At 30.3% G+C, this 26,188-nt stretch overlaps 2 protein-coding genes across 2 annotated transcripts; both read right to left on the bottom strand.

The window, feature by feature from the left end:
• Positions 1-7,195: 7,195 nt before the first annotated feature.
• On the bottom strand, positions 7,196-8,887 carry LOC100787426 (E3 ubiquitin-protein ligase PUB24). The gene has a single exon (XM_003540771.3). The coding sequence runs from the start codon at positions 8,490-8,492 to the stop codon at positions 7,278-7,280; it is 1,215 nt and encodes a 404-aa protein (XP_003540819.1). The 5' UTR covers positions 8,493-8,887; the 3' UTR covers positions 7,196-7,277.
• A 10,448-nt stretch (positions 8,888-19,335) lies between these two features.
• LOC100815577 (coiled-coil domain-containing protein R3HCC1L) lies at positions 19,336-23,560 on the bottom strand. Its single transcript, XM_003539802.5, has 6 exons — positions 23,056-23,560; positions 22,819-22,964; positions 22,052-22,300; positions 21,608-21,769; positions 20,777-20,866; positions 19,336-19,653 (listed from the first exon to the last, which is right to left on the bottom strand). The coding sequence occupies exons 1-6, from the start codon at positions 23,289-23,291 to the stop codon at positions 19,463-19,465; spliced, it is 1,074 nt and encodes a 357-aa protein (XP_003539850.1). The 5' UTR covers positions 23,292-23,560; the 3' UTR covers positions 19,336-19,462.
• Positions 23,561-26,188: the final 2,628 nt, after the last annotated feature.

Raw genomic sequence — 26,188 nt, 5'->3', positions numbered from 1 at the left:
TCTCGAAGCAGTTCATTAAGTTTGATGGGTAAGAGAAGTTTTACATTTTTCCATGCTTAGGTTACTTTGGATTGGTTTAAATGTTGCTTGAGAATGAATCATGTTGTTTAAAAATGGAAGTTTGAGCATTTGAGATTTTGAGTTTGAAATTGAGGTTCTTGATTATTTGATGAATATTAATGACAAATTCCTATTTGTAAGAGTTCTGATGTTGCTTGTGTATTGGAATTAATAGAAAAGTTTAATTTTGTTTTGAGATGATTTGGAAGTTATGAAAGGCAATTCTACATAATTTTGAAATTTTGTAGGATTTGCATCCACTGATTAGTTTCATGTCCATTGATTAGTTTTGAATCCAATGACTAAATTTGAGTCCAATGATTAATGTTGAGTCCAATGACCAATTATGAGTCCAGTGACTAGTTTTGATGTAGATGTGATTAATGATTATTTTTCTTGCCTAAATTAATTATTTTGGGATCTTAATGAATCTATGATGATATGAGTGCGATTGAGATAATGTGGTTTTATCATTAGAGATGACTTTTGTTGAGATAATGAGATTCACCTTCATGAGTTTTTGGTGAGTTGTTTGCAACAATTCAAGGTCTTGAAATGTCTTGTTATGTTTATTGAATTATACGGGGTTTGTGAGTGTGATGAACATACTTTAAAATGCATTGTCATATGAAAAAAAAATGCAAAATATTGTATAATAATGATGACAATGCAATATTATATAATGAATATATGGTGGAGATAGTTTGAAATGAGGGTTTAAAGAATAATAAAGATAAAATAAAAATAAGATTTTAGCTAGATTTTAAAGAACACTAATGATAGAATGAAAACAAGACTAATAAACATGAGTATAAGATAAATGTTTATTATTATTTTTATTTCTCGTCAGCCATCTTAATTCTTAAGTGATATTTTATTGAAAAATATATACCTATTTTGGAAGTATATCTCTAGGTCTATGAATCATAGTTCCATATATACATTTCCATAATAGATATATATTATTGCAGAAATACATTTCTCAAAAGCAAAAAGAGTTTACTTCTTTAAGAAAAAGGATAAAATAGTTAATTGAGAGGTAGAATGAGGATATGGGGGTGTACTTAAAAAACGGTGTAAATAGCAAGAGCCTTACAAATATCGTTGGATTTTTTTTTTTACTTCGAATATTCTCCACCTTAAGTTGGTGCTGGAAATAAGTCACCCACTTTGCATCATTCCCATTTAAATAAATGACAGACGAGGGCAGAAAACATAAAGATGTGATGCTTTACCCAACATATATACATAAAATTTGCTTGTATCATACTTTGACTAGTAAACAAAAAAGTTTTAGACTGGAAAATTATATGCATGTCGATCGCTGTCTACTTGCATCAAGTTGTTTGACTACAAGTTTAACAATCAAGGATTTTTCTGAAAAAACAAAAAACAAACTAACAAAGATAACTCCAGCAATTTATTATACGTGAAAATTAAAATTAAAATGAATCACATTAGAAAATGGAAAAACTAATACTCGACTAGGTTATTAAATAAGAGAGGTCTTTTTTTCTCTTTAAGAAAATATCTATGCACGGTATTCATAAAATAATGGTAATTTTTTTCCTACTACGAGTATCTCTCACCTCCTTAGATTAGAGAATAATCTCATTAGTGACTTATGCAGGCATGAAGGATTTTCCCACACCATAAAATCGAACACGAAATTTCTTATTAAATAGATTATTTCTATAGCATATGAACATAAAGTGTTTAATCATCACGTCAATTTATCAAATTATAAAATAATGATGTTTAATTTATCCTAATTGAACTCATATGAAATATATGAAATTAATTGATCAGCGTGCACATGTGATATTCCTACCTAAATTTCTACAAATAATAATAGCTAAATTTCTACTAATATGGTTGTTCTTCCTTCGTATGAAAACATTGACTCAAATAATTCTTGAAGCGTTAAATAGATATAGAATTATTTTCACAAATGATTAGATGATCGACGTAAACCAGAACCACAAGTTGCACATCTTTATCAATTAAAGTGAATAAGGAATAATTTGAGTAGGATTGGCAAAATCCGTAATCCTTGAGAGCTGAGGAAAGTTTAGCAAACCAGCAACGGGGAGCTTGTTTTAAGCCATATAATGATTTTGCTATCTTGCACACCATATCTGGTTGAGCAGTGCGAAATTCAGGAGGTAATTTCATGAACACTTCCTCTTGCAACTCACCATGAAGAAATATATTATGCACACCCATTTGATGAAGATTCCACCCCTTTGCTGCAACAACAACTAAAACAATCCGAACAGTGACCAATTTGGCCACAAGAGCAAATGTTTCAATGTAATCGATTCCTTCCACTTAATGGTTTCCAAGAATGACTAGGCGAGCTTTAAATTGTTCTATAGTGCCATCAGAATGGTACTTGATCTTGTAGATCCATTTACATCCCAAGGCCTTTTTATTTGTTGGAAGAGGACACACAGTCCATGTGTGATTGTCTTCAAGAGCTTGTATTTCATGTTGCATAGCAGAGCGCCATCTACCATCTTTAACTTCCTCTGAGAATGTTGTTGGTTCTTTCTCTGTAATCACAGTAGCAAGAAACCTGCGATGCTGGATAGAAAATTTATCACAACTCATATAATGTGTTATAGGATAGGGCACACCTGATTTTCACTGTGGAGAAAGTGAACAATCGGATGGGCTCATCTTGTGGACAATATAAGTCACAAAATCTTGTAGCTTCACAGAGGGAATTCTGCTACGTTTACCTCAGCCAAGAGATTCCTCATTATTTGGTTCAGATTCATCATCATCATCATCATCATCATGATGTACTTCTCTTGATGTTTCAACATCTTGAGTGAGCTCCAATTTGACACCCCCTTTACTTCAAGAATCGTATCTTCTGTAGCCACCTCTGACTCCTCACTGCATTTTCAATTTCAGTTTCAACACTTCTGGCTGTAACATTACCAGTGGAAAGAAAAGGAAACTCATTCTCAAAAAAATTAGCATCTCTTGACACAAAGTAAGTTTTGTTATCTAGATCAAAAAACTTCCATCCTTTCTATCCATGAGGGTACTCCACAAACACACACTTTTTACTTCTGCCAGCAAACTTGTTGCCCTTCTTACCTTGATTATGAGCATAACATAAAGACCCAAACACCCTTAATTGATCATAAAAATTTGGCTGCCCATTAAGCACCTCATAGGGAGTTTTTCCATTCAACAATGGTGTTGGCGTTCTATTTATTAGATATCTAGCTGTTAAGATGCACTCACCCCAAAAAGAAATAGGTAGGTTACCTTGAAATCTCAAAGCACGAGCAACATTAAGGATATGTCTATGCTTTCTTTCCACTCTACCATTTGCTGGGGGGTTCCCACGCATGATGTCTGAAAAACAATGCCACGCTCAAGAAATTGCATTCTTAAACATGTAAATTCAGTTCCATTATCACTTTGAATTATTTTGATTTGTTTCTCATATTATCTTTCTACTAAAGCAATAAAATTCAACAAGACTCATGACACTTCCTTTTTATCAAGCAACAAATAAATCTAGACAGCACGAGAAAAATTATCTACTATAGTTAAAAAATAATAAGCTCCACAAGAGGATGGTGTTTTGTAAGGCCTCCACAAATCACAGTGAACTAATTCAAAACTACTACTAGCTTTATGACTGCTCAAAGGAAAACTATCTCTAATTTGCTTTGCCCTTTGACATACATCACATGCTTTATTTCCAGTTACACTACTATCAATATTTGGAATTAACTGAGTAATCTTCAAGGAAGAGTGCCCCATACGCTTGTGCCAAAGATCAAATAAAGACATATCACCTATTTTGAAAACTTTTTCATGATGAATCCCTTTAAAATAGTAGAGCCCATCTCTTCGTTCACCCATTCCAATTAGAGTCCTCAAAGTGCGATCCTTCATAACACACAAAGAGTTAGTGACCTGGACTATATAGTTTGTATCATCTATCAATTGAGACACTGATATTAAATTGAAATTTAATCCGGGCACATATAACGCATTGATAAACTTCAAGCCTCCTTCGAGAGTTACAATTCTTTCCTTAGTTGCGACAACTTGTTCTCCATTTGGTAGTCCCACAAGACATCCTTGCATAACTTTCAGCTCATGAAGAAGTCTCAAATCTCCTGTCATATGATTAGAGGCTCATGTATCAATAATCCACACCGTGTTTTTACCTGTCATTCTTTCTATGGTGCTTCCCTTATGATTGTTCAGAAGATCAACCAGAGTTTACCACTGCTCACTGCTCAAACCTATCAACCCGTCCTTGTTTGTATCCATTACTGGCAGAATAGTTCCTCCATTGGAAGTCTGGGCAGCATTTGCACGCATACTTATGTCTCTCCCACGGTCCTGATAAGCACCCCATGTTTGGACTTGGATGATCACACTTCCAGGATTGTCATTCGAACTTAGATCATATAGAGATGGTGTTCTCTTTACCATTTCTGATCCTTCATCGTGCTTATTTGTCATTCTTCGACACTCATTTTTTTTAATCAGAGCTTGACTCTGATACCATAAGAAAACAATAAATGGAATTTGTTGTTCTGCCTCTATTTGAAACAATCGATAGATATATATACAAGGTCATCCAACCACTTAGTTAAGATTTCTCCTATAACATCTCCTAACATATCTGATATAATTATTTATCCTAAAAATAAGTGATCCCAATAATCAAGGATCAAGATATAAAAAAAAGTTAAAATATAATCAAAATTATTACATATAAAATCAATTAAGATCAGCATAAACATGTAGTAATATTCTCAATACAATTAGAATTAGTATAATCATACACCAATATTCTCAATACAATTAGAATTAGTATAATCCTACACCAATATTCTCAATCTTCCGCATTAACAAATCAACTAAAGATAGATTATAATTTAAAGATTTGACGGTGAAACTGATCGTGATCCATGAAAATGACATGCAAGATCAGTATTTGAGCCATTAGTTTCCATCGAAACATTAGAGGTTGTGCAGTGGTCTTATTCTCAAATTCTTTTATTATTCAGCCTGAAACTTTCTTATATACCACAAGTTATTCTTAGTTGCATGCTCTCACCAAACAAGCAACCTTGGACGTGGAGTATATCCTAAAATATCCACAATCATACATAAATATTTTATTATTTTAAATATCTTTTTAATAATTTTTTTATCGCTTTTTTTATCATGTCATAATTCTTATTATATTTATATTTATTTTTTTCTGCCTCTCTCTAAGTATCAAATAATATATTAGGTGTTCATATAATGTTTTTCAATGTCAGAAATCAGGTGTCAGAATATTCTTATAATAAATTTTAATTTTGAAAAACTAGTAAATTGACGAGACAAGGAGACTTGTCACACTCATCTGGTGATGTGGGGAATTCTTGCCATAGATAAATAGAAATATTTTTTTTTCTTTCAAAAATCTGACAGTTAAAAAGATACTGATGGAGTAACAATAAGGCTAATAATAATTAATTAACTACTTAAAACCAGAATCAGAAATATGTGAAGCCCTTGTATGATCATATATGCTTCCTTTGTTTTACTTTTTTAGAATCACAAGAATTTTCGACACATACAGGAAACTTTGTTCAAGTAAAAAACAATGATGGGGTTAATTTTCTTAATAATAATATTTTTTTTTCATACACCAAATTTGGTTACAAAAACCTATTAAATGGAAATAAATCATATATATATATATATATATGACTTGTGTGTACGTGTCATGTTTTTATTAAAAATATTCTTAATTAAGCATACATATCTAAAAATTATAATAAATACGTAATTTGAAAAAAAAAAACTTTTGAAATATGCTAATATTTTTTTAAAGTTAGAATAGTAACTCTTAAAAAAATATTTCAAAACATATATTTAAGCTTAAAGTATACCTGTTATTGAAAAAGCCAATATGTTTTTTTTTTAGATAATTCAAAGCCATATAATTTGATTAAATACTCAATAAGTTTGCATGCTTAATTTGTTTTGCAATAAAGTAAAACTGAGAGTTAACATACACGCGTTTCGTTGCAAACCAATTTTAACGTTTAACGTATAAAATAAGTTGATCTCTTGATTATTTTCACCACGTTTATGTTATTTGAAAAAGAAAAACATTGACGAGTTTTTTGTGTGGCTAAATCACCCTATTAATTATCACCTGCGAACATAAGTAGGTAAAGTAACACAAGAAATAGACACACGTGTTTTGTCGGCTGCTAATGCTAGCTAGTATATTCATATCCCTAATCAACATTAAACAATTTTCTTTCGGCTATCAAATAATTGATACGAGCCACTTGCTGTGTTTAAAGTACAGTGAATATATAAAGGTGTTTTAAAAGTTAGTACTTCGTAGTCACTTTAAATAAATTACATCGATATTCGTTATATATTGTCTAATTATATAAGATAATATTATGTGATTTATTTTGTTATATAAAATGATTAAGTTTAATTTTTTTATTTTTTTGTAAATAAAGCCTTAAAAACTTTTTGCAAATTTAATATTTTTAATTTTTATTTAATATATTTTAAAGAAATACTTTAATCTTTAATTAATTATTAATCTTCCTAAATTTAAACTTAGTGGGCGTGTCCTTCTTCTTGGTTGATCCTCTATGCTTTTGCTAACCACTCATTATTTTCATACACAATGAACTCACAACATAGTCTTATTATTCTTCCAATTGCTTCCCCTAAAGGTTTGGGCTGAGTGTTATTTTAATTATAGTGACGGTACAAATCCCCACTTTTTTAAAAATTATATTTAAGGTTTATTATATGTTTTATTAATTTTAAAAAATAATAAATATAGTCGCAGTTTAAAATCATTACAATTTATAAACAAAATCTACTAGAATTGACAACTTAATGACGTTAGCTCAATTTGGACAAAAAAAAAATTGATTAAGACAAATTTTTTTTTAAATTAAAGGAGCTAATTGATTTTTTTTTTTAAATATCACTACTTGAACATTTTAAAATAAATGATTAAATTGAGTACAAAGAATTAATTAGGATTAAAGTGTCTTTCTAAAATATATTAAGTTAAAAATAAAAAATATCAAATTTGTAAGAAGTTCTTAAGCTTTAATTGCAAAAAATTTAAAATTAAACTTAATAATCTTACGTGACAAAATAAGTCGCATGTTATTATATGATTATGATTGAATAATTTATAACACATTTTGTATGCAGGGAGAATTGTTCCAAACTTTGGAGTGCAACCTAAGGATGTCTCTTGCTTTCTCTTTCAAATAAGAAGCACAATCTGCTTGCATCACCATGCAAAGCTTTGACACAGCTCCAACCCTCAACATCTCTAGAACAACCTCATTTGATGCTGAAAACTTGGCAATCACTGAAAACACATGAATTGCTCTGTCATCAGTGGCAGCAGAAACCCTGAAAACCCTCTTAGAAAGCACTGCAATGCCGGCAGCGTGTCGCAGAAACTGTTCTCTTCCATCAGCACAAGAACACAGGAGTGCCAGAAGATTGAATATGAGCTCTGTCATGTTCTTCTCTGGTTTCTCAAGCTCAAGCTCTATGAGTTCTGTGACTGCACCTGCTTCAACAATCCTTGTTCTGTTTCTACCCAAAGTGCTAGTTTCTGTAAGCACCCACAAAGCATATTTAATGGCTTGTTGAGAGAGTCTTTTCTTTCTCAAAACTCTCACCATTTCCTTGAAGAATTCAAGGCTTAAATTCCCCAAAAGGGTTGAATCAACAACTTCAATTGTCAACTTCAAAAGGGGCATTGCTTCGTTTACCATCTTGATGTTGTTTTCATCCAAATGAAGCCTCACAATCCAAGTCAAAGAGTTGATGAAGTCTAAGTCCTCCCCAACTAGAGTCTTCATGCTATATTGATCATTGCTCCAAAGAACATGAACAATTCTCAAAGCCTTTTCTATGCAGGTGGTGTTTGTGTTTCCTTCTTTGAAACTCTTGTTAATCAATTTGATCATGGCCTTAGCCACACTAGCCTCAGCCATGCAAGTTCTGTTCCTCTCAATTGTAGCCAAGGCATGCAACTTCTCCAACGATGTTTGATAAGAACAAGGAGCCTCAAGACCCTTCACAAGCTTCTGAACTTGGATCATGCTCAAAGGCGTTTTCGGGGTCGGAATTCGATCAACACCATTGGCCGTGTTTGCTGAACACCAAGCTTGAATCAGCCTCCGAAGTGTGTGATTAGGGGTCAAGTATTGAGAGCTTCTTGGCAATGGTTGCTTGGAAACAGGACACACACAATCTTTGGCCTTAAGCAACCACTGCTCTATGCTTTCTCTATCATATGTTATGCCTGTCACAGTAGTCACAGGGTCCTCCATGATCTGAAACGAAATGGGACAAACAAAATATTGTGGGATTTCAACTTCTTCCATTGTGTAGAAAGAAAAGAGTAGTTCAAATGATGTGTTTAGAAATGATGGTGCTTTTGGAGAATATAGGAAGAACAGGAAAAAGAGTTGCTTCTTTTCGTAAGGGGTTTCTGTTGAATAAATGTTAAGGTCTAAGAAGATTTATATATATGCATATATTATATATTATATAGTATAGAAATGACGTTTTCTTGATAAAAGCCATGATGATGATGTTGGTGTATGAAAGCATGGCCTAAATTTTCCTTGATTTTTACCGGTCATAGACGCTGATTACTAATTTTATGTTTGTCAATGTTGCATTGGGCGGTCAAACTCAAACCTTTAATTTTTTTTATCTGATTATTACTACGGAATTTTATTGATAACTAATTTTTATTAGAGAATCTAATTGGTTATTCTTAGTGGGTTTTTTTTTTCTTCCAACTACGTCTTATCCGTTCACAAGGCTCAAATTCGAAATCTTATTTAAAAAACCGAATTCAATATTACTTAGATAAATAACTTGTTCACTCAAACCTTTAAGGTTTAAATATGATTTTTATACTTGAAAAATAGATCATTTTCAAGTTATTATCTAAAATTCACTTTTGGTCCTTATGCACCTTTAAGGTTTAAATATGATTTTAGTCTCATTCTATTAAGTGATGATGTGGTAAAAAAATGTCATGTCATTAAGCTTAATCACTTAACATGTAGTCAAATGAAAGTCGTGTCATTATTTATTATTGAATTTATTTAAAAAAATCCAATTAAAAAAAATGTGAGTTCCCCTTCTCCAATGAAAAACAATCCCACGCTACTACCGCCGTCCAACCCCACACCACCACCATCGTTCAACCCCGCGCCCCCATAGCATTGCCCCAGAGATGTTGCAGGGGTGCCTCATTCCAATCACAACCCTTTTGACCCTACCTAGTTTGGTTTCACACACAAGGTAGGATCATTTATCAACTACAAAACACAAACTAGAGCCTAACAATAGAACATGGTATTCGTGAGAAACAACAACAACATCATAATTGTAACACACACATGTAGGTTTGGTGACAAATAGAAGAAGAAAGGTAAAGAAGAACATGGAGTAGAGTAGAGACGGTGCTATGGTCACCGTGGCAGTCGTTGAGCTCCATGTTGAGATATGCGGTGGCACCGCGGTAGAGTTTGTTGGCGGTGTTGACAGCTTGGACCTCTGTGGCGGTGATTCCCGGGGAGTAGAGGTAGCCTTTGCCAGTGACTTTGTCAGAGAGGGAGACAATCACCCAGCTGAAGTTGGGGTGGGGGGAGGTGAAGGGAGAAGGAGAAGAAGAGAATTGAATTTTTTAAATAATTTAAATTAAAGAAATGATGTGGCACTTATGTATTAATAATTACGTTTGATGACACGAGATTCTGTCTATCACATTATCACTATTATCACTTTTTTAAGTGTGCAATGTGCATCATGCATTGACACGTGGCGTGTTAGTAATAGCTGTTTTAGTCTATTAGGTCGACTTCTACTAATACTGTTGCTTTGGGTTATTGTGTTTCAAACCATCAAAGGTAGGAAATTTCTGAATTCGGATGGTGGCGGAGTTATATTCACGCTAAAATTGTGAGTGTTAATCAATGTAATTTAACATTCCATTGGTTATTCACTTGGTGAAAGCGCATTTGTTTATGGTTTATTGGTTGAAACTTAGTTAAATTATATTGATATAAAAAAACGTTAATTATTATATTTAAATAAATTATATGTTTTTATGATAAAATATAATAATAATTGAAAAAATTTTATATTTATGTGTAATTTTAAAATATTTTTTATTTATTTTTAAAATATTTCAGATTAAATTAAAAATTAAAAATATTAAAAAAATGATTTTAAAAATATGGCATTCAAATTTCAAACTAGTTTATTACACTAAAATTTTACAACTTTCTACCAATTTGATTAGCTTTTGATTGGTTATAAATGGTTATGAAAAGAACTGGGTTTTTTACCAATCACTATAGAGGAGTTTCAATCAGACTAGTTAGATTGGTCGATTTAGTCTGATGTGATTTTAAAAATAATTGAGTTAATAATATACTATCTAACTTGTTGATATATTAAAAAATATAAAATTTACTAAAAATTATAAAATTACAAATGAAGAGTTGTTAAATAAAGAGTGTATGATTAATAACACAATTTTATGATTTGTAATGATTAAATTCCGGACAATAAAAAATAATAATTAGAAATGCATTGCTCTTGGAGAATAACAAAGTGAGTCAATTAATATGCTTCAAAACTTGGTAGGTTGACCTACTAATAAAAATCAGACAAAATGACCCAATTAAATATCATAAAGAAATTAGTAAACAATATGAATCATAAAACATGATATTTTCCCTAAAAAATATGATATTTTAAAAAAATTAGTTTTTAATAAATTGTGTAATTTTAATTTTCTTATTTAATTATTGTTATAATTTGAACTATTTATTTATTATAATAATTAATTTTTATTTTTAATAACTATAAAAACTAGACTACAAAATATTGGAGAGGTTTGGACTAAAACACGACCTCACTTCTCATTTTTTTGTCACTAGTTTTTTTATCCATGTGATGCAGGAGAAGAACAATTTGTATGTACATATTTAATGTGAAGGTGTGTATAAAAATGGTAATATAAACAAAAATGTTTCCTCCTAAGATTCCTGTAACTAGAAATTTCATAAGAGAAGAAAGAAAGAAAGATCGTAGCGTAGAAAAGAAAGGTCTTTCCTTCACCAGCTTACTTAGTGCTTGTGCTAAAGTTTGAGCTAGACCCAAACAACGACTAACGAGCCCTTAATATTAGAGAAAGCCTTGATTAAGTTAAAGTGTGCATCCTTTTGTTGGGAGAGGATAAATTGTTTTGATTCGAGGCAGATTCCTTTTTTGTTTGCTTTATGAGTTGAGTAAAAAAAATCTCTCGTTATTTAAGGTAAGGAACACTCCAATTTTTTTGGTATTTAAGTGTATTTTTCTTGAATTATATGTTGTAAATGTAATAAATAAAAAATCCCAAAAATGGATCAATATAAAAAAGTAAGATAACATAAGAAAATAATTACCGTATTATCTGACAAATTAAAAAAATGAGTTAATACAAAGATGATCTTTTCTGTAATATATGTATTGTGTTTCATAAATGACTAAAAAAATCTTGAAACATGTCCTTAATTCTTCAATTGTTGGTGGCATGTCCAAAACAGTTGATCAAAGAAAATATATAAAAGATGGATTAAGAATAGTGAATTTGATCATGAACAAATGTAAAACTAAGTAAAATGGATTCAATTTATTTTATTGCAATTTTCTATGAAAAATGTGGTAAATAATAATGACAATAATGAAGTAAAAAAATAATGACAATAATGTAATGTATAATCAATACAAGATATAATATGTAAGAATATGTGATAAAGTATCCTTTCAAAAGAAAATATATGTCATCAAGTACACATTGTTGTGTTACAAAATTGAAAGCTTTGTTTAAGTAACTGTCTTATAGCAAAGATGTCAAACTCTCAAATCTCGATCATGTTGTATAAGTTTTTATTTAGATTGTGTCTTATGTTGCATTATCCTTTAAATTTGAAACCAAATCATTAATATTGAAGACAACACAAATAAAAAGATAATATGATCATAATTCATCAGAAATTAGATAACAAATAGATGATAAAAATATAATAAAAAGTAAGTATTTGATTCAAATTTTGAAAGATTTCACAATAAATTACATCTAAAGTCATATTTAAAATATTTTCATCTTCATTACATATAAAAATCTTTCAATCTCTTATGTGTTGTAACCCTTGTATTGGAACATACAACTTGTCATTTGAAGGAATGTATTTGAATATACTTGTCTTTAGTTATTCTTACAACTACTACTTTTATATATATATATATATATATATATATATATATATTAGACTTATGAATTTTAGATAATAAATTCTTTAGGATACATGTTTTTCATATGTGGATATAATAGAATACTCACTTGACTTTTAGAAATCCATTATTATAAAAAAGAATAACTACCCAAATTGATTAATCTTAATATGATTACTGGTCTAATACATAAATATACATATGAATTAACACAATATAAATAGAATATACAATAGTTTAAAAAATTCAATTTTATACTTTTAAATTAAAAAAAAGAATATTTTAATATAAAAAAATTTTAAACATATATAAAATTTATATACATTAAATTTAAATATAAGAGTCTTTTGACGTAAAAAAATTAATAGTTATAAAGAAAATAAAATAATCACTCAAATAGATTTGTCCTAATATGATTATCCGCCTTCACAAGATAAAAGTATGACTACCCATGCAATTAATAGATATAAATATGGATTAGTGTCACATAAATAGTATATATATTTGTTTAAAAAATATATTTTTTTATACTTTTAAATTTTAAAAAATGAAGGATATTTTGATATAAAAAAATTTAAACATCTTTTATATAAAAGTTATATACATTAAATTTAAATGAATAAAAAATAAATTAATGCAGTATAAATAGAATATATAAATGAATAAAATCTTGGTCACGCCTTTCCTTGGTCTTTCTTTTGAAAATATCATCCAAAGAAGCAACACCATACAATGAAAAATGATATATGCAAACCTCAAAATTTGTCTACACATATAAAGTGACAAATTGGTCATGCCTTTTCATGGTGGTCTTTCTTTTGAAAATATTCTCTAAAGAAGTAACACCATACAATGAAAAAACGATATATGCAAACCAAAAACATGAAATTTAATCTTAATAACATAAAAAGGGCAAGAAAAATTGTCCATGATATCCAACCAGATCCCTTACCTGAAAATCAATCATGGCGCATGTCAAAAGTTAATATACATGGTGAAAAAGTTAAAAATCATATTAAAAGTAATTGTAACAATTTGACAGTTTAACATTCATTTTAGATAATTTGTAATTATATCAAGTCAATACTAAACTACAGGAAATGTTTTGGGTTTTTCACCCGAAAAGTTTTGAGGCAATTAAGTGTATATATACCTCAACAAATCCATGATTCTCTGAAAAGAAACTGTACTCTTTACAAATAAGAGAGACCTAAAAACAGAAAGCATGGCATAACAACGAAAACATTTCTTCAGTATTCAAAGGGAAGAAAAAAAAACTGATTAAACATAATTGATTAATATATTAAAATTAAAGTTGAATTATTTAGATATTATCTGGATTTAATTTTTGATGGAGATAATTTTTTATTAGATTTTACTTATTTATGAATTTTAGATTAACTAAGATTCCTAGATGTGTTTCTCCCGATGGACTGGCCAGATGGTTTAGACAAAAAAGAAAAGAAAAGAAAGAGCATGCAATTAATCGACATTAATTATTGTGAACAAATGTCTGCATATTAAACCATACTAATTAAAGTATTAAAGAATATTAAACTAATTAATCCAAGAAGTACCTTTATTTTGCTTGGAAAAATAGAATCATACCTTTTCTCTCCCGGCTTAGAACCACCCTATCTTTGAAAAATCACAAAAAAATTGTTTCGGACTAAGCAAAATTAAAATTAAAATAAAGTAAGAAACCACTTCACATCTCTTGCAACCAAAGCCATTTCTGTTTTTCCGCATGGTTGCTCCCAAATAGGTTGTTAAAAGCTCAAGTTCTGCAAAAGGGGAACCATAGAGAATGCCCTCTGTAACACCCCGAAACTGGAAAAAAAAAATGACATTAGAGAGTCGCAAAATGTAGACAAAATAACAGAATAAAAAAGAGAATCAAGAGAGTGGAGGGAAAGAAACGTATAAAGAGATGAATATAAAATAAATTTGATAGTGAATGTTTTGTAATCTGTGACATTGAGGATCATCTTTCCCACATTAATTGTTCGAAATGGAAGCCCTAAACTCCCTCACCGCTAATATTTGGGACAAAAGGTAAAAACATTTCAAGAACAAACGAAGTCAAAAAAAGGATCCAAAATAGTAAGCAAGTAAGAAAAAAGAAGAAGAAAGATATGGAGGAGTAATTCCACTCCAAGTACATGCAAGGAAAGACATTGTCGTGCACCTCCAAGTCTGCGACGTACAATGTTTTCCATTGATGTTGAACAATGTTCCGACTCATCGTAACATGCACTGATAGCGAATGAGAAGGAGCATAGATAAAATCTTCCTGTTGAAGAAACTTGGTGGAGATCAGACAAAAGTAATTTACGTTTAGGAAGGTGGATGGAGAAGAAGGAATGAAAAAAAAAAGAAAAAGTGACATGAACGTGAAAATGGACAAAGAAAGAGTCAGGTTAAATTTTGGATTGAAATTTGAATTTTAAAAAATAAGGAAAGAGAGAAGAAATTAAATAAGAATAGATAATGGAATCAATATTTGTATTCTTTTATATATATATATATATATATATATATATATATATATATATATATATAAAGATTTGTTATGAGAATTTTATTTTAATATATTATCAATCTAAATATTTTTAAAGTAATTTACTTGACAATTCGTAAACATTTATAATTTTAGCCTAGTGAGAATAAAATTTCTCAAAAACAAATAACTTTAAAAAAAAGGTGTATTCATGCAAATAAACTTATGTTTCATGCATGAATTTCTTAGTTTTTGCTTTCTAGAATATGAAACTATGAATAAGAGGTTTCTGTTGCTTTTTTACTTTCGTTATGTGTATATTTTTGACCCAGCTGGAAGCATAATTGGCTCAGTGTGAGTTTAAACTTTATAGGTTCCATAGAACAGAAGAGAGGTTTTTGAGATTTAGTTTGAATTCAACCCGAGTCCGACAACAAGGGCCGCAAAGTCGGTTTTGAGAAACGAAATCAACCAAGTGGCAAGGTTAATCGGTCATATATTCAATAATATCCAAGTTTGATTTCTCACATCTTTTTCTTATATTCTTTTAACAATCATTTTTTGTTTGAGTTTAATAATTATATATTTAGGTTCATATTATTATTCAATCATAATTTATTATTAATATAGTTTCTTAAAATAATTATCATAATAATTAATAAATTTATCACATGACTGATTATAATTAGATAACAATCTAAATAGTTTACATGGTGAATATATAACTTAGTTTTTCTTCATCTTACTACTTACTATATCTTACATTTTTTTTCTCTCCTCTCTTTTTATTCTTTCTATGTCTCTTCTCGAAGCCTATCTATCTCACACGGGTGTGAAAAATCATCTTTGAATTAAGATTATATTATACATACGAGATAGAACCAAGTAACACGCAGTAGCCGAAGAGGACTACTTTAGAAATTGGGATAAGCACAAAATATGAGTACAAATCAGGTGGGCTTCATGTGTGGGGCTTGATAGACACATTTGCAAGGCTTGGTTGACTTCGAGTTTTGTCCAACTTTTTTTATTACTGAGTCAGACATGCTGTCACCATGCAAGGATAAAGTAAAGAGAAAAAAAATATAATATTCTAATTAATTAAATACCTCCATAGGCGCACCAAAAGAAAATTGATCTCCATAGAGTAAAAGTGATTGATGCATTATGTGTGACAGACTTACAATAACTTCATCCTTAAGCGCATGATTAGGAATTTTTAATTTCAAGTTCAAGTATATGAAAAAACATTCGTTGGAAAAAATTATTAGGATCTGAATACCCAAAAACATTAATTTATGCTTTTCAATTGAGGGTTATATAAAGTTTATAAAAAAAAATGATTGATGCACAATTATTAGGATTGGTGTAGTAGTAGAATGTTTGAATAATATGTATTAAGTCATAAGTTTTAATCTCAGTGTAACTATTTTACAAAAATAAAAATAAAAAGTGATTGGTGATTATTTTCAGATGATGGCTCTTATGCAATCCTTGTTCACCGTCAGTTAAAAAAAAAGGGTCACAAACGCTGGTCGAAGACGGCATTTCAACTAATTAACGAATAACGATCAAGTCAATCCATGTTGAGGAGAATTTTTCAGAGAATTTTTTTAATAAAAGGAGAGAATGTGATAAAGTTGCCAGAATAAAATGAGCACAATAAAGACATGCTCCGTCTATCATGGTTGATGGAAATAGAAAAGGAAATGGAAAATGATTTATAATCGTAGTCATTTTGGGGGTCTAGCCTATAAAATAATTCAATAAACTATTGAAACTTTACATATTAGGAGCATATGTTGAAATGAAAATAAAATTTTGAATTAGTCTTTGAGATTATATACCTAGAGCATTTTAGTTTGACATTGTAATTTTTTTAGTTAATTATTAATTTCATTAAAAGTTATACATTTTACTCATCTTTTTACTTTATATTTTTTATTGCCATTGTGTATAAAAAGGGACTAATTAATAAATGTTTTATATTTTTATATTATCATATTATTAATATAGAGTGTTTATCAATTTTTACAATAATTAATCTTTATTGGAAAATTTAACTCATCAGTTGAGTCTAAAAAATAGAAACTAACGGATAATTTTAAAATCCTAGAAATTTACATACAAGATTACTTGTTGAGATTATATGTTAAGGTATATCCTATTGGATCCTTTTTGCGTGATAAATTAAACATTAAGAGGGCATTTATTTTTCTGGGACGGGGAAGGGGGAAGTTCCATGATCTGATTTTATTTTTTTAATAGTTGAAAGATAAGGCCCATAGAATAGGCCTTAGAAAGGTAAAAAAAGGGGATAAGAAAAGGGCAACTCATTAGGAAATTCACTTTTTTTTTTCTCTCGTTTTAAATGCGAGCATTATATTTAATACAGTTATATTAGTTATTCAACTTAATGGACATAGCTTTCAAGCGGTCAAACTTGATTTAGGCCCAAATTTAAAATTGATGTTAAACTAAATTATATGGTTTTGTTATTTTGAGTTAGACCAAAATTTAAATTTTAAGATGATATTAGAGTTGATATAAAAAAATGATATTAGAATTTATTTTAATGATTATTATTGGACCTATCAGGTCAATTGTTATTGGATCATGTGTAAGAATAATTTTCTCTTTATATGTCAGTTTTTAGAATTAAATTAAGTTCAAACTTAAAGTTATTTTATTATGTGAGTTTTTTTTGGTGAAGTGGATGACCTGGGTTTTAATGAGGACGTTTTAATATTGTCACATTAAAGAATTATAAAAAAATTAATTTAATTAGTTATACTTTCTAATATATCAAAACACAACATAAGTTTTATTAGGATTGACCTAATGGTAAAAATTTTGAATAATATGCATGATATCATAAATTTTAATCTTAGAAAATCCATTCTATCCATAATAATAAAAAAAAACAATTTTTGTTCTCTCTATCAAGAAGAAAGACGATGGTCTAAAAAAAATTAGGACATTTTCATTGAGGCCATAAATCATCCCTTTGCACATGATTGATTGTTGTAGAGACTTCACAACACTTTCAAATCACAGCATGTTTCTTGAATTCTTGAGCTCTTTTTGGATTATATATTGATTTTTCTATAATATAATTTGTTCTAGCACCTAATTGAGCATCATGTTACTAAAGTGTATATTGTTGTGTAACTTAATTTAATTAAATTGCATTTGTGTGAAGTTATTTATGCACATATGTGACCTAAAGAAAGACACAATTTAGTAAAAAGAAAAAAAAGTATGATGCTTGTAGTGATAAATTGACAATCATAGTTTTATTTTCTTGCAAGCAATAGTCCATCCAAAGGAATAGTATTGTTTGACAGAATTGGTTATCAATATTTGATTATTGCATTGAAAGTCTTATTTAAAAATTAATTTTTTTATCCGAATTTTTGAAATTAATATTATGTTAGGTATCTTGTGAAGGATATTCCATTTGGATTATTTGTCTACATGTTTTGTGTTAATTTATTTATTGTTTTCTATGCAATTTTTGTTTATACGAATATTGTGAATATTTCTGTTCAAGTCAAAAAACATCTAAATGCTAAATGGGATGAATTTCAAAGTTTGAAAAAATATTGTGAAAATAATATTTGGCTATTTGGATTTGGATGTTGCTCTTGGGATTAAGCAATTCATTCTTACTTCGAAAAGTAAGATATGAAGTTAAAATTAAGAATTGAGTTTGCTCTTGTATGTTCCCTAACGTGTTTTCCTTCCCCGTGAATTGTATGTAACTACTTATATATGGTTCAATAGTGTTTTCACATGAATTGTTAGGCTAGGGTCAATACGGGGAGACTTAGTGTTATAATGCATAATTGAGGGGTTAGACATGGGGTTTTAATGCTTGTAACTTGTGATATTTGTTCTACCTTTGTGCTTTGTGAATTAGTTGATTAAGAGACCCATAGGGGATCTCCATTCTCATAGATTGCACTACGGCACTTACACCAGGAATCACAATTGTGCTTGGGTTTCAACTCCCTACTTAGTATTTTGCCATGTTGGATAAGCATGCATGTGCAAAAGGAACAAGAGCAACGTCCCATGAAAGTTATAAGCTCAAAATTTAACATGTAGATAAAAGATGTAATACAATTATGCTAAGTTAGGTTTACTATGACTATGAATGATGTATATTCCTATGTTCTTAAGATACTCAATGAGACATCATCTCAATAGTTTAAGTTAAATGTTTTAAATTAAGCAAGTATGGAGCCTTGAGCTATTTGTATGGAAGAACTTCAAAAACTCACTTTTCTCTGAACATTAGTATTTATGTTTTGTATTCATCTAGATACACAATGAAAATATATTTCCATTTAAATACACAACAGAAAGTTTTTCTGTCAAGAGTATTTTGATAAAAAAAAATTATTAGAAAGTTGGAGATGAACTTAGAAAAAAGGAGAGAATAATAAATCCCTTAAGTAAGTTATAAGTTATAAATAATGAAAGATACAATATATTTATTTTTCTGGGGCTTTGGAAAATGGGGTTACAAGTTAGTACTATAACAGGATATTAATGGTCTCCCCAAGCCTCATCTCTCAATTTTTGCCTGGTAACGATACGTTCCCTCCTAGCATCTTCTTGCTTTCTATATTCTCGGGACCCAACGCCCGTAGATGACAATTTTAACCCCATGCCATGAGCAATCAACCTCTGTGCTGCTTGGGCTGAAGTTTTCGGTCGTAGCCGTGGTGGTTCCAAGTCTGAATGAACAATAAAACAGGAAAACCATGTACCATTAATTGATTGACAAGTGCAATAAACATGGAATTTGCATCTGATCCATAGATGATGTAGGCCTCTGGATAAATTTCTTTAGAATGAGAAGAAAAAAATAAAATTCTCTGTAAGTTAAATAAGTTCTCCATTTATTAATCATTAACTAATTTGTAAAAATTCTCTCATATAAATTTTCTAAAAGATGAGAGGAAGTCTATAAATTAGTTAATGGAGAGTTTATTTTAGCTTATGAAAAAACTCATGTCAGTTTTTTCTCCTAGAAATATTTTTAGAAAAGCTTATCCAAATAAGTCCCGTAATGTTTTACGTTACTATTGAAGCAACCTATTAAATAAACAATTATATATATATATATATATTCGTTGGAAGTGATTGTGCAATACTCCCTCCTACTCATATTATATGGTTCTTTGGGTATTATATATTAATTTGTCTCAAATATTTATCCTTTTGAAAAAACTAAGAAAGCATCAATTCCCCCCCCCCCCCCCAATAATATCCCTAAATATTGATATCTCACCTAAATACTAAAATGAATATACAACTACACTTTAACTCTTTTAATAAGCACTAAAATCTAAAATGTTAAAGAATAGTCGATCCAAGTTATCGGGTTTAAAAATGATAAATCCGAGAACCCACCTAATTAAAATTGGTTGGTTTACTTTGAATTCAAAGAGAAAATAACTAATTAATTAAGCCAATCTGAATCAATTTAATTGGTTTGATTTGAATTGTTTGGTTCATCATATCAATCTAATCTGATGAAAATCCCTATCCAAAATACTTCCATAAATCCTTTGTAGTTTCTTCCTAGGGCTTTAGCCCTGTTTATTACCCAAAAATAAAACTTCCATAAAGAAGAAACCACACAATATACACGAAGCACACTAATATTATGATTTTCTAATAGCTTAATGGAACAAAGCTGACTGATAATTTAAAGATCGAGCATAGCTTTTTAACATGACTATCCTCAGGTACCCAGCACTTCAATTTCAAGAGTAAACGCAACAGAGTATTTTACTGTAAATTAAGCAACCTTATATTACCCTTCTGTAGCAAAAAGAAAAAACAGTTAAGTACCTCTTGCTTTAATCGAACTAAGAAGTGTATCATCTTCATCAAGTATCCTCGTGGTGAATGAACAACGAACACTGTTTAGAGCCTCTAGTGCTGCATTATAAATTAATGGTATTATTGAATGATCTAACGATCAAATTAAAGACTGGATGGACATGAAAAGAATCTACCCAGTACCCAAATTGATGCGGAATTAATAGTAAAAAACAAGGACTTGTATTTCTTTATGAAAAATAAGGTTGAAAATCATTAGCTTAAAGAAAATTCAACCAGCTCCCCCCAACAAGACAGGGAAAAGGTCATAACAATATGTCATGCGTAGCTTCTATATGTTGGCGTAGATCAATTGATCAACGAGAAAGAAGTTGTTCAAGGGAGCATCATTTTAATTAAAGACAATTGTAAACAAAGTCATCTACCCATGCCATACTTTGCACACATATCATCTGATATATGCCCCCACACCCATCCTCTGTTTTCCAATACGTGAAGACAGGAGAAAGTTCAAAATGCCTTTCTTTTGAATGATTCCCATGCCAGTCAGATAGATGTAAATACCAGGTACCAAACCAGTTACAAAGATGTTTACACAACAACCTTTAAATTAGAGGTTGATGATGTTTAAGAGAGAGCTGAATTGAAAGATCCAGATAAAAGATTTAAAGTACTAGTTTACATTTTAATTTTAATAAGGATACATGTATCACAACTTTAGCAGCATGCAACCTGAGTTCCCCATCATAATGCATCACAAATACACTTCAACGTATGCAAAACTTATGATAATATTTCATAAGAAAAACAATAATAAAAGTCAGGTAACTTCGTAATTACCAACTGCAGGTGTTCGGAATACTGCAAGAGCAACTGTATCATTGACCCAACGAATCACAAATCCACGATCTTGGAAGTTCTCAAAAAGCTTCTCTAGCTCTGTCGTCCTAGTACTTGGTGAAAAGTCAGCCAGAACAAGAACATGACCGGTCCCATATTTTGCTGAATTGAACAAACAATAATTATAACCCATGTGTTTCAATACAATATCTTGTACAGACAAAACCTAGCAGAAAGAATAGATTACATCTTGATGTGCATATAAACACTGGAAAATGAAAATCATTAGCTGTTGAGGCATACAAGCAATCATAACCAACTAGCAATCTACAAACCGTTACATATGCAAAATACCTCCTGTGGCACAAATATAAATGAGTGCACAAAACATACTCGTAACTAGTTTTTAACTGAAAAATCGAAATGCCATGAGGCATCACTTACATATTTGTACATCTGTATTATCTTCTGAACTACGGGGAGTCTCTTCCCGCTCAACATCAACGACCGACCTATCAAGTAACTGGTCACTATAAAGCTCCTTTTTCTCATAAGAGAATGTTCCTCTTCCGCGTCTTTTTGGGGTTCCACTTTTGGCATTCTCCAATTTAAGATTCGATATTCCAGATGAACAATCCCAGGAAACCGTGGGCAGTAACTCATCAGGTTCAAGATCGGCTATTGCTTCCCAATCTGTAATAAAAATTCACAATATCATTCACATTGCACGAGTACAATAACTAAGGCCATTGATATAATGAATACAATTACTCAGAAGACGTCTTTCAATCAAAGCAATGGAATTACAATATCCATTAAATGAAGAATAGTTTTATTAAATAAGGTGTAATTAAATAAGTTTTAATTATATTTTGAACTAACTTAGATGTTTTTTTTTCCTTCTTATATTTGAAACATGAGGAAATACACACCAATTCTGTTCCCGAGATACTCTTAGAACTTAGACTTGAGTCTAATTCAATAACAAAAACTATTTTATATTATGTCCCACCACTCATATATATTATTTTAGTCTTATCACTAATTAATTAATATGAGATCTCTAACCGACCTAATAGGCCCAACATTAACTATAAGGAGAATATTATCTTAGAATTTAAATCTCAATCACAATAGCTAGCTTGTGGAGTGAGAGTAACCAGATGAATGTGGAATCTCCAACAATAACAAAAACGCCTCGTGTTTGGTACCTTCATCGGAAGAACCACCGGCGGCGGAGGTCTGAGCAGGAAACTCCCCACGCTTTTCAACGCTTCCTTCAGCAGCACGACGCGAAGCAACAGTGGTTGATTTAACGACTCCGTCCTCCTTGGACTCTTTCGGAACTCGTTCGGCACTGAAAGGAATTGAAAATCACGAATTCATGACTCGAACATAAAAAAAAAAAAAACTTAGAAAGAAAGAAAGAGAGAGGGAGAGAGGGGTACGGGGTATTGGAATGGTGAAGCTGTTTGAGGAGAGAAGCGCGAGAGAGAAGGTGATCGGCTTTGAGAGAGAAGCCTCTGGAGGAGTAAAGGTTGGCCAAGTCGGAGAGAGCAGAGGCCGAATCGGAAGGGTTTAGGGTTTCGGCGACGGATTCGAGGAGTGAGATTGCGGATTCCACGTCGCCGGCGTCTACAAGGTCTTCCACCGATTCGCTCCAGTTTTGAATTCCTTTCTCCATTGCTTTCGATTCCGATTTTCAACACTGCTAGCTTGTGCTGCAACTGCAAACCTGCGTCTGGATGGAGAGAGAGAACGTCTGACAAATATTTTGAAAACCGTCTCAGTATATCTTAAAAAATGATTAATAAATACAAAATTTATAAATAAAAATAAATTTGTAACAAGCATAAATTAAAGACCATTGTTTTATAGGCAAAAGTATAAAATTTTATTAATAAACATAAAACAAAATACACAAGTTTGTGACACAAGCAGAAAGCAAAATGGTAAATAGTTCAAAGAACGTGAAAATATCATTATATAAAGAAAAAAGGACGTGAAAATCTCCTTATTGTGCACCTTTCTTCAAGATACTCACAAATCCATTTTTTTGATCCTTTTTTAATATATTCCTTTCAATAAGGAGATTTTATGATTCTTTATGAATGGTTAGTCGAATATAATGTGGTAATAATGTGATCAATGGTTAGTCGAATATTTAGTAGAAAATTATGATTCTTTATGATGGTGAGTAATATAAAAGTCACTAATCCATCTATGAATGCATGTATATGTAAAGAAATCAAGAATAAAACAGTAAACAAATAACTTATTCTATTTTATTTTTTTTGCATAATTTTGCAGTTCCTGTAGCCCACCTTATGCTATAAAAAACACTCAAACATCTGAAACTATGAGAGATTTTATATATATTAAAAAAAGAGGTAAAAATAAAAAGAAAGAAAAAATGAAAAAAGGGATATAAGAGGAATGGAAATGTGAATTATAATTGAGGTATCGAGCCCAGAAATTCTATGAAGCAATTTTGGATAGAAACACACAGATACGCTAATGTAAAAATTGAATTTAGAGCCTCCAACTAATTCCTGGGACTGAAAATTCCATTGACGTGCATACACCATCTTCAACAAAATTAAGTTCCGATTGCAACTAATGAATCAATTGATTCATGACTTATTAGTGTTTCAAAAGTGAAAAGGAAAGTAGACAAACACAAAATATCACAGTGCAATAAATTTCAATTTTCGTTGTCAATAAGATTAGGAAGATAACCTTATTATGTAAAGATGTGTGAGAAATCCCAAGACTATGACAATCTCGTAACTCTAGTTCTTAGATTGATAATGAGTAACTCAATATATGTTGTAGAGAACATAATTCAGATAATTCAAGAACTATTGAGGACTCTTAATCACTATCCATGACTATAGTTACACTGTACGATTTGAACTCAAACACTAATGAAAACTTAATAATGTAATGGCGGTAGCTGTTGGTATTAGAATGTGAGCAAAAATTTCCCATCAACACTAATAAATAAATGCCACTGATTTTTCATCTAACAGGGATAGTAGACAAATCTTAATTTTCCATACACCATTAATTGGTCCTTCACCATCTCGTATTGCCCCTTTCATCATCTTGGTCAACATTCTTCTTCCAAGCTAGACAAATATGGAAAAGCACACACATACAGTGATAGCAGCAGCAACACCTAAATCAGACAATAAACCAGACACAATTAACATTAAGTAAAGATAATAACATTGTAATGCCAAGAAAAAAAATAACTTTGTAGTCATTCAAAGAAGAGGCCAACTGGGTGAAACAAATAGAATACTATTGAAATTTCAACGACCAAATAATCAAAGTGGTGAAATAAATAATAAATAACATTATGTTAAACAGGGTTAAGATAACAATCGACCATGCATTAACGTGTCATCATCCATTTCATGGCATCCGTTATCCCCTTAAGTTTGCAGTCCTTTCGGTGGTTTTAGTTGGCAACTTTCTTGGATCCTTCTTCCGCCGGGATTGTGTTCAGTTGTTCGGCGCCACAAACTTTCTTGCCGGAACGATGACCTTTGTATTTGGTTTATAATTGCATAATGTATTGAATTTACGGGGAACCAACAGAGAAAGAATTCAAGACGGAAGTATATTGGTCGTGTTAGACATAAAAATGTTGTGCGCATAAGGACTTGGAGAAGATAGGGATGCGCTCCTCACAGAAAAACTTGCTTTATTTACATCAAATTATGGAATCCTATATCTATATATTATGGATGATATTGTAAAGCCAATTAGTTGTATATGAGGTTTTTTATATTACAATATTTTATAATTTAGTAAAAAAATTAATTGATACAATTAAATTTAGTGACATTTTAAAAAAATATAATATAAATTTAATTAAGTAAATTTATTCAGCTTTTTATTATATTTTGCTTTATTTAATTATTCAGTTTTTTAGTTTATATATGTTAGATTTTTCGTTCATAATTCATAAAATTATAATTTTGTCGTTATGACTATTTAATTATACGAGTCTTAAATAACTCTCAGTGTGGATATTTGATTATATTCTTATTCATAAGTCTTTAAATAAAATTAATTATAAGCTTTAACTTGAAAACAACAACAATCATATTAATGTCTTTTAAATAGACCACCTCGTTAGGCTGAAAAGGTTTTTTTTAATAGTATAGGACTATCCTTCTTAATTAAATAGACTTTAATAAAAAATTTGACTTGATTTATTTTTTGAAAAAAATTAGGCCTAGCCTAAACCTCATATAGGCTTCTATTTTTATCCCTATTGCTGGATGATTATAATTGTTTACTGAAAGAGATATACACATGAGTGGTCTCTACACAAAATTAAGGGAAGAGATTATTTATTCAAAGTTCGTTGAAAAAAGAGATCATTCATTTATATTTTTTAATTAAACTAATTTCCATCTTAATTGGTTTCTATCAGATTTTAGGTAAGTTTGCAAGTAATCCGTTGCATTTTTTTATAACTTTAATTTATTTATATTTTAAATATTAGTTATATATTTATAATTTAATTTAATATTTTACCTCCCAAAGAAAATGCTTTAGTTCGGT

The sequence above is a fragment of the Glycine max genome, chromosome 12 (assembly GCF_000004515.6).
Source record: "Glycine max cultivar Williams 82 chromosome 12, Glycine_max_v4.0, whole genome shotgun sequence".
Classification (NCBI taxonomy): Eukaryota; Viridiplantae; Streptophyta; class Magnoliopsida; order Fabales; family Fabaceae; genus Glycine; species Glycine max.
Note: the sequence above shows the minus strand (reverse complement) of the source record. Positions and strands in the feature narration are given on the sequence as shown.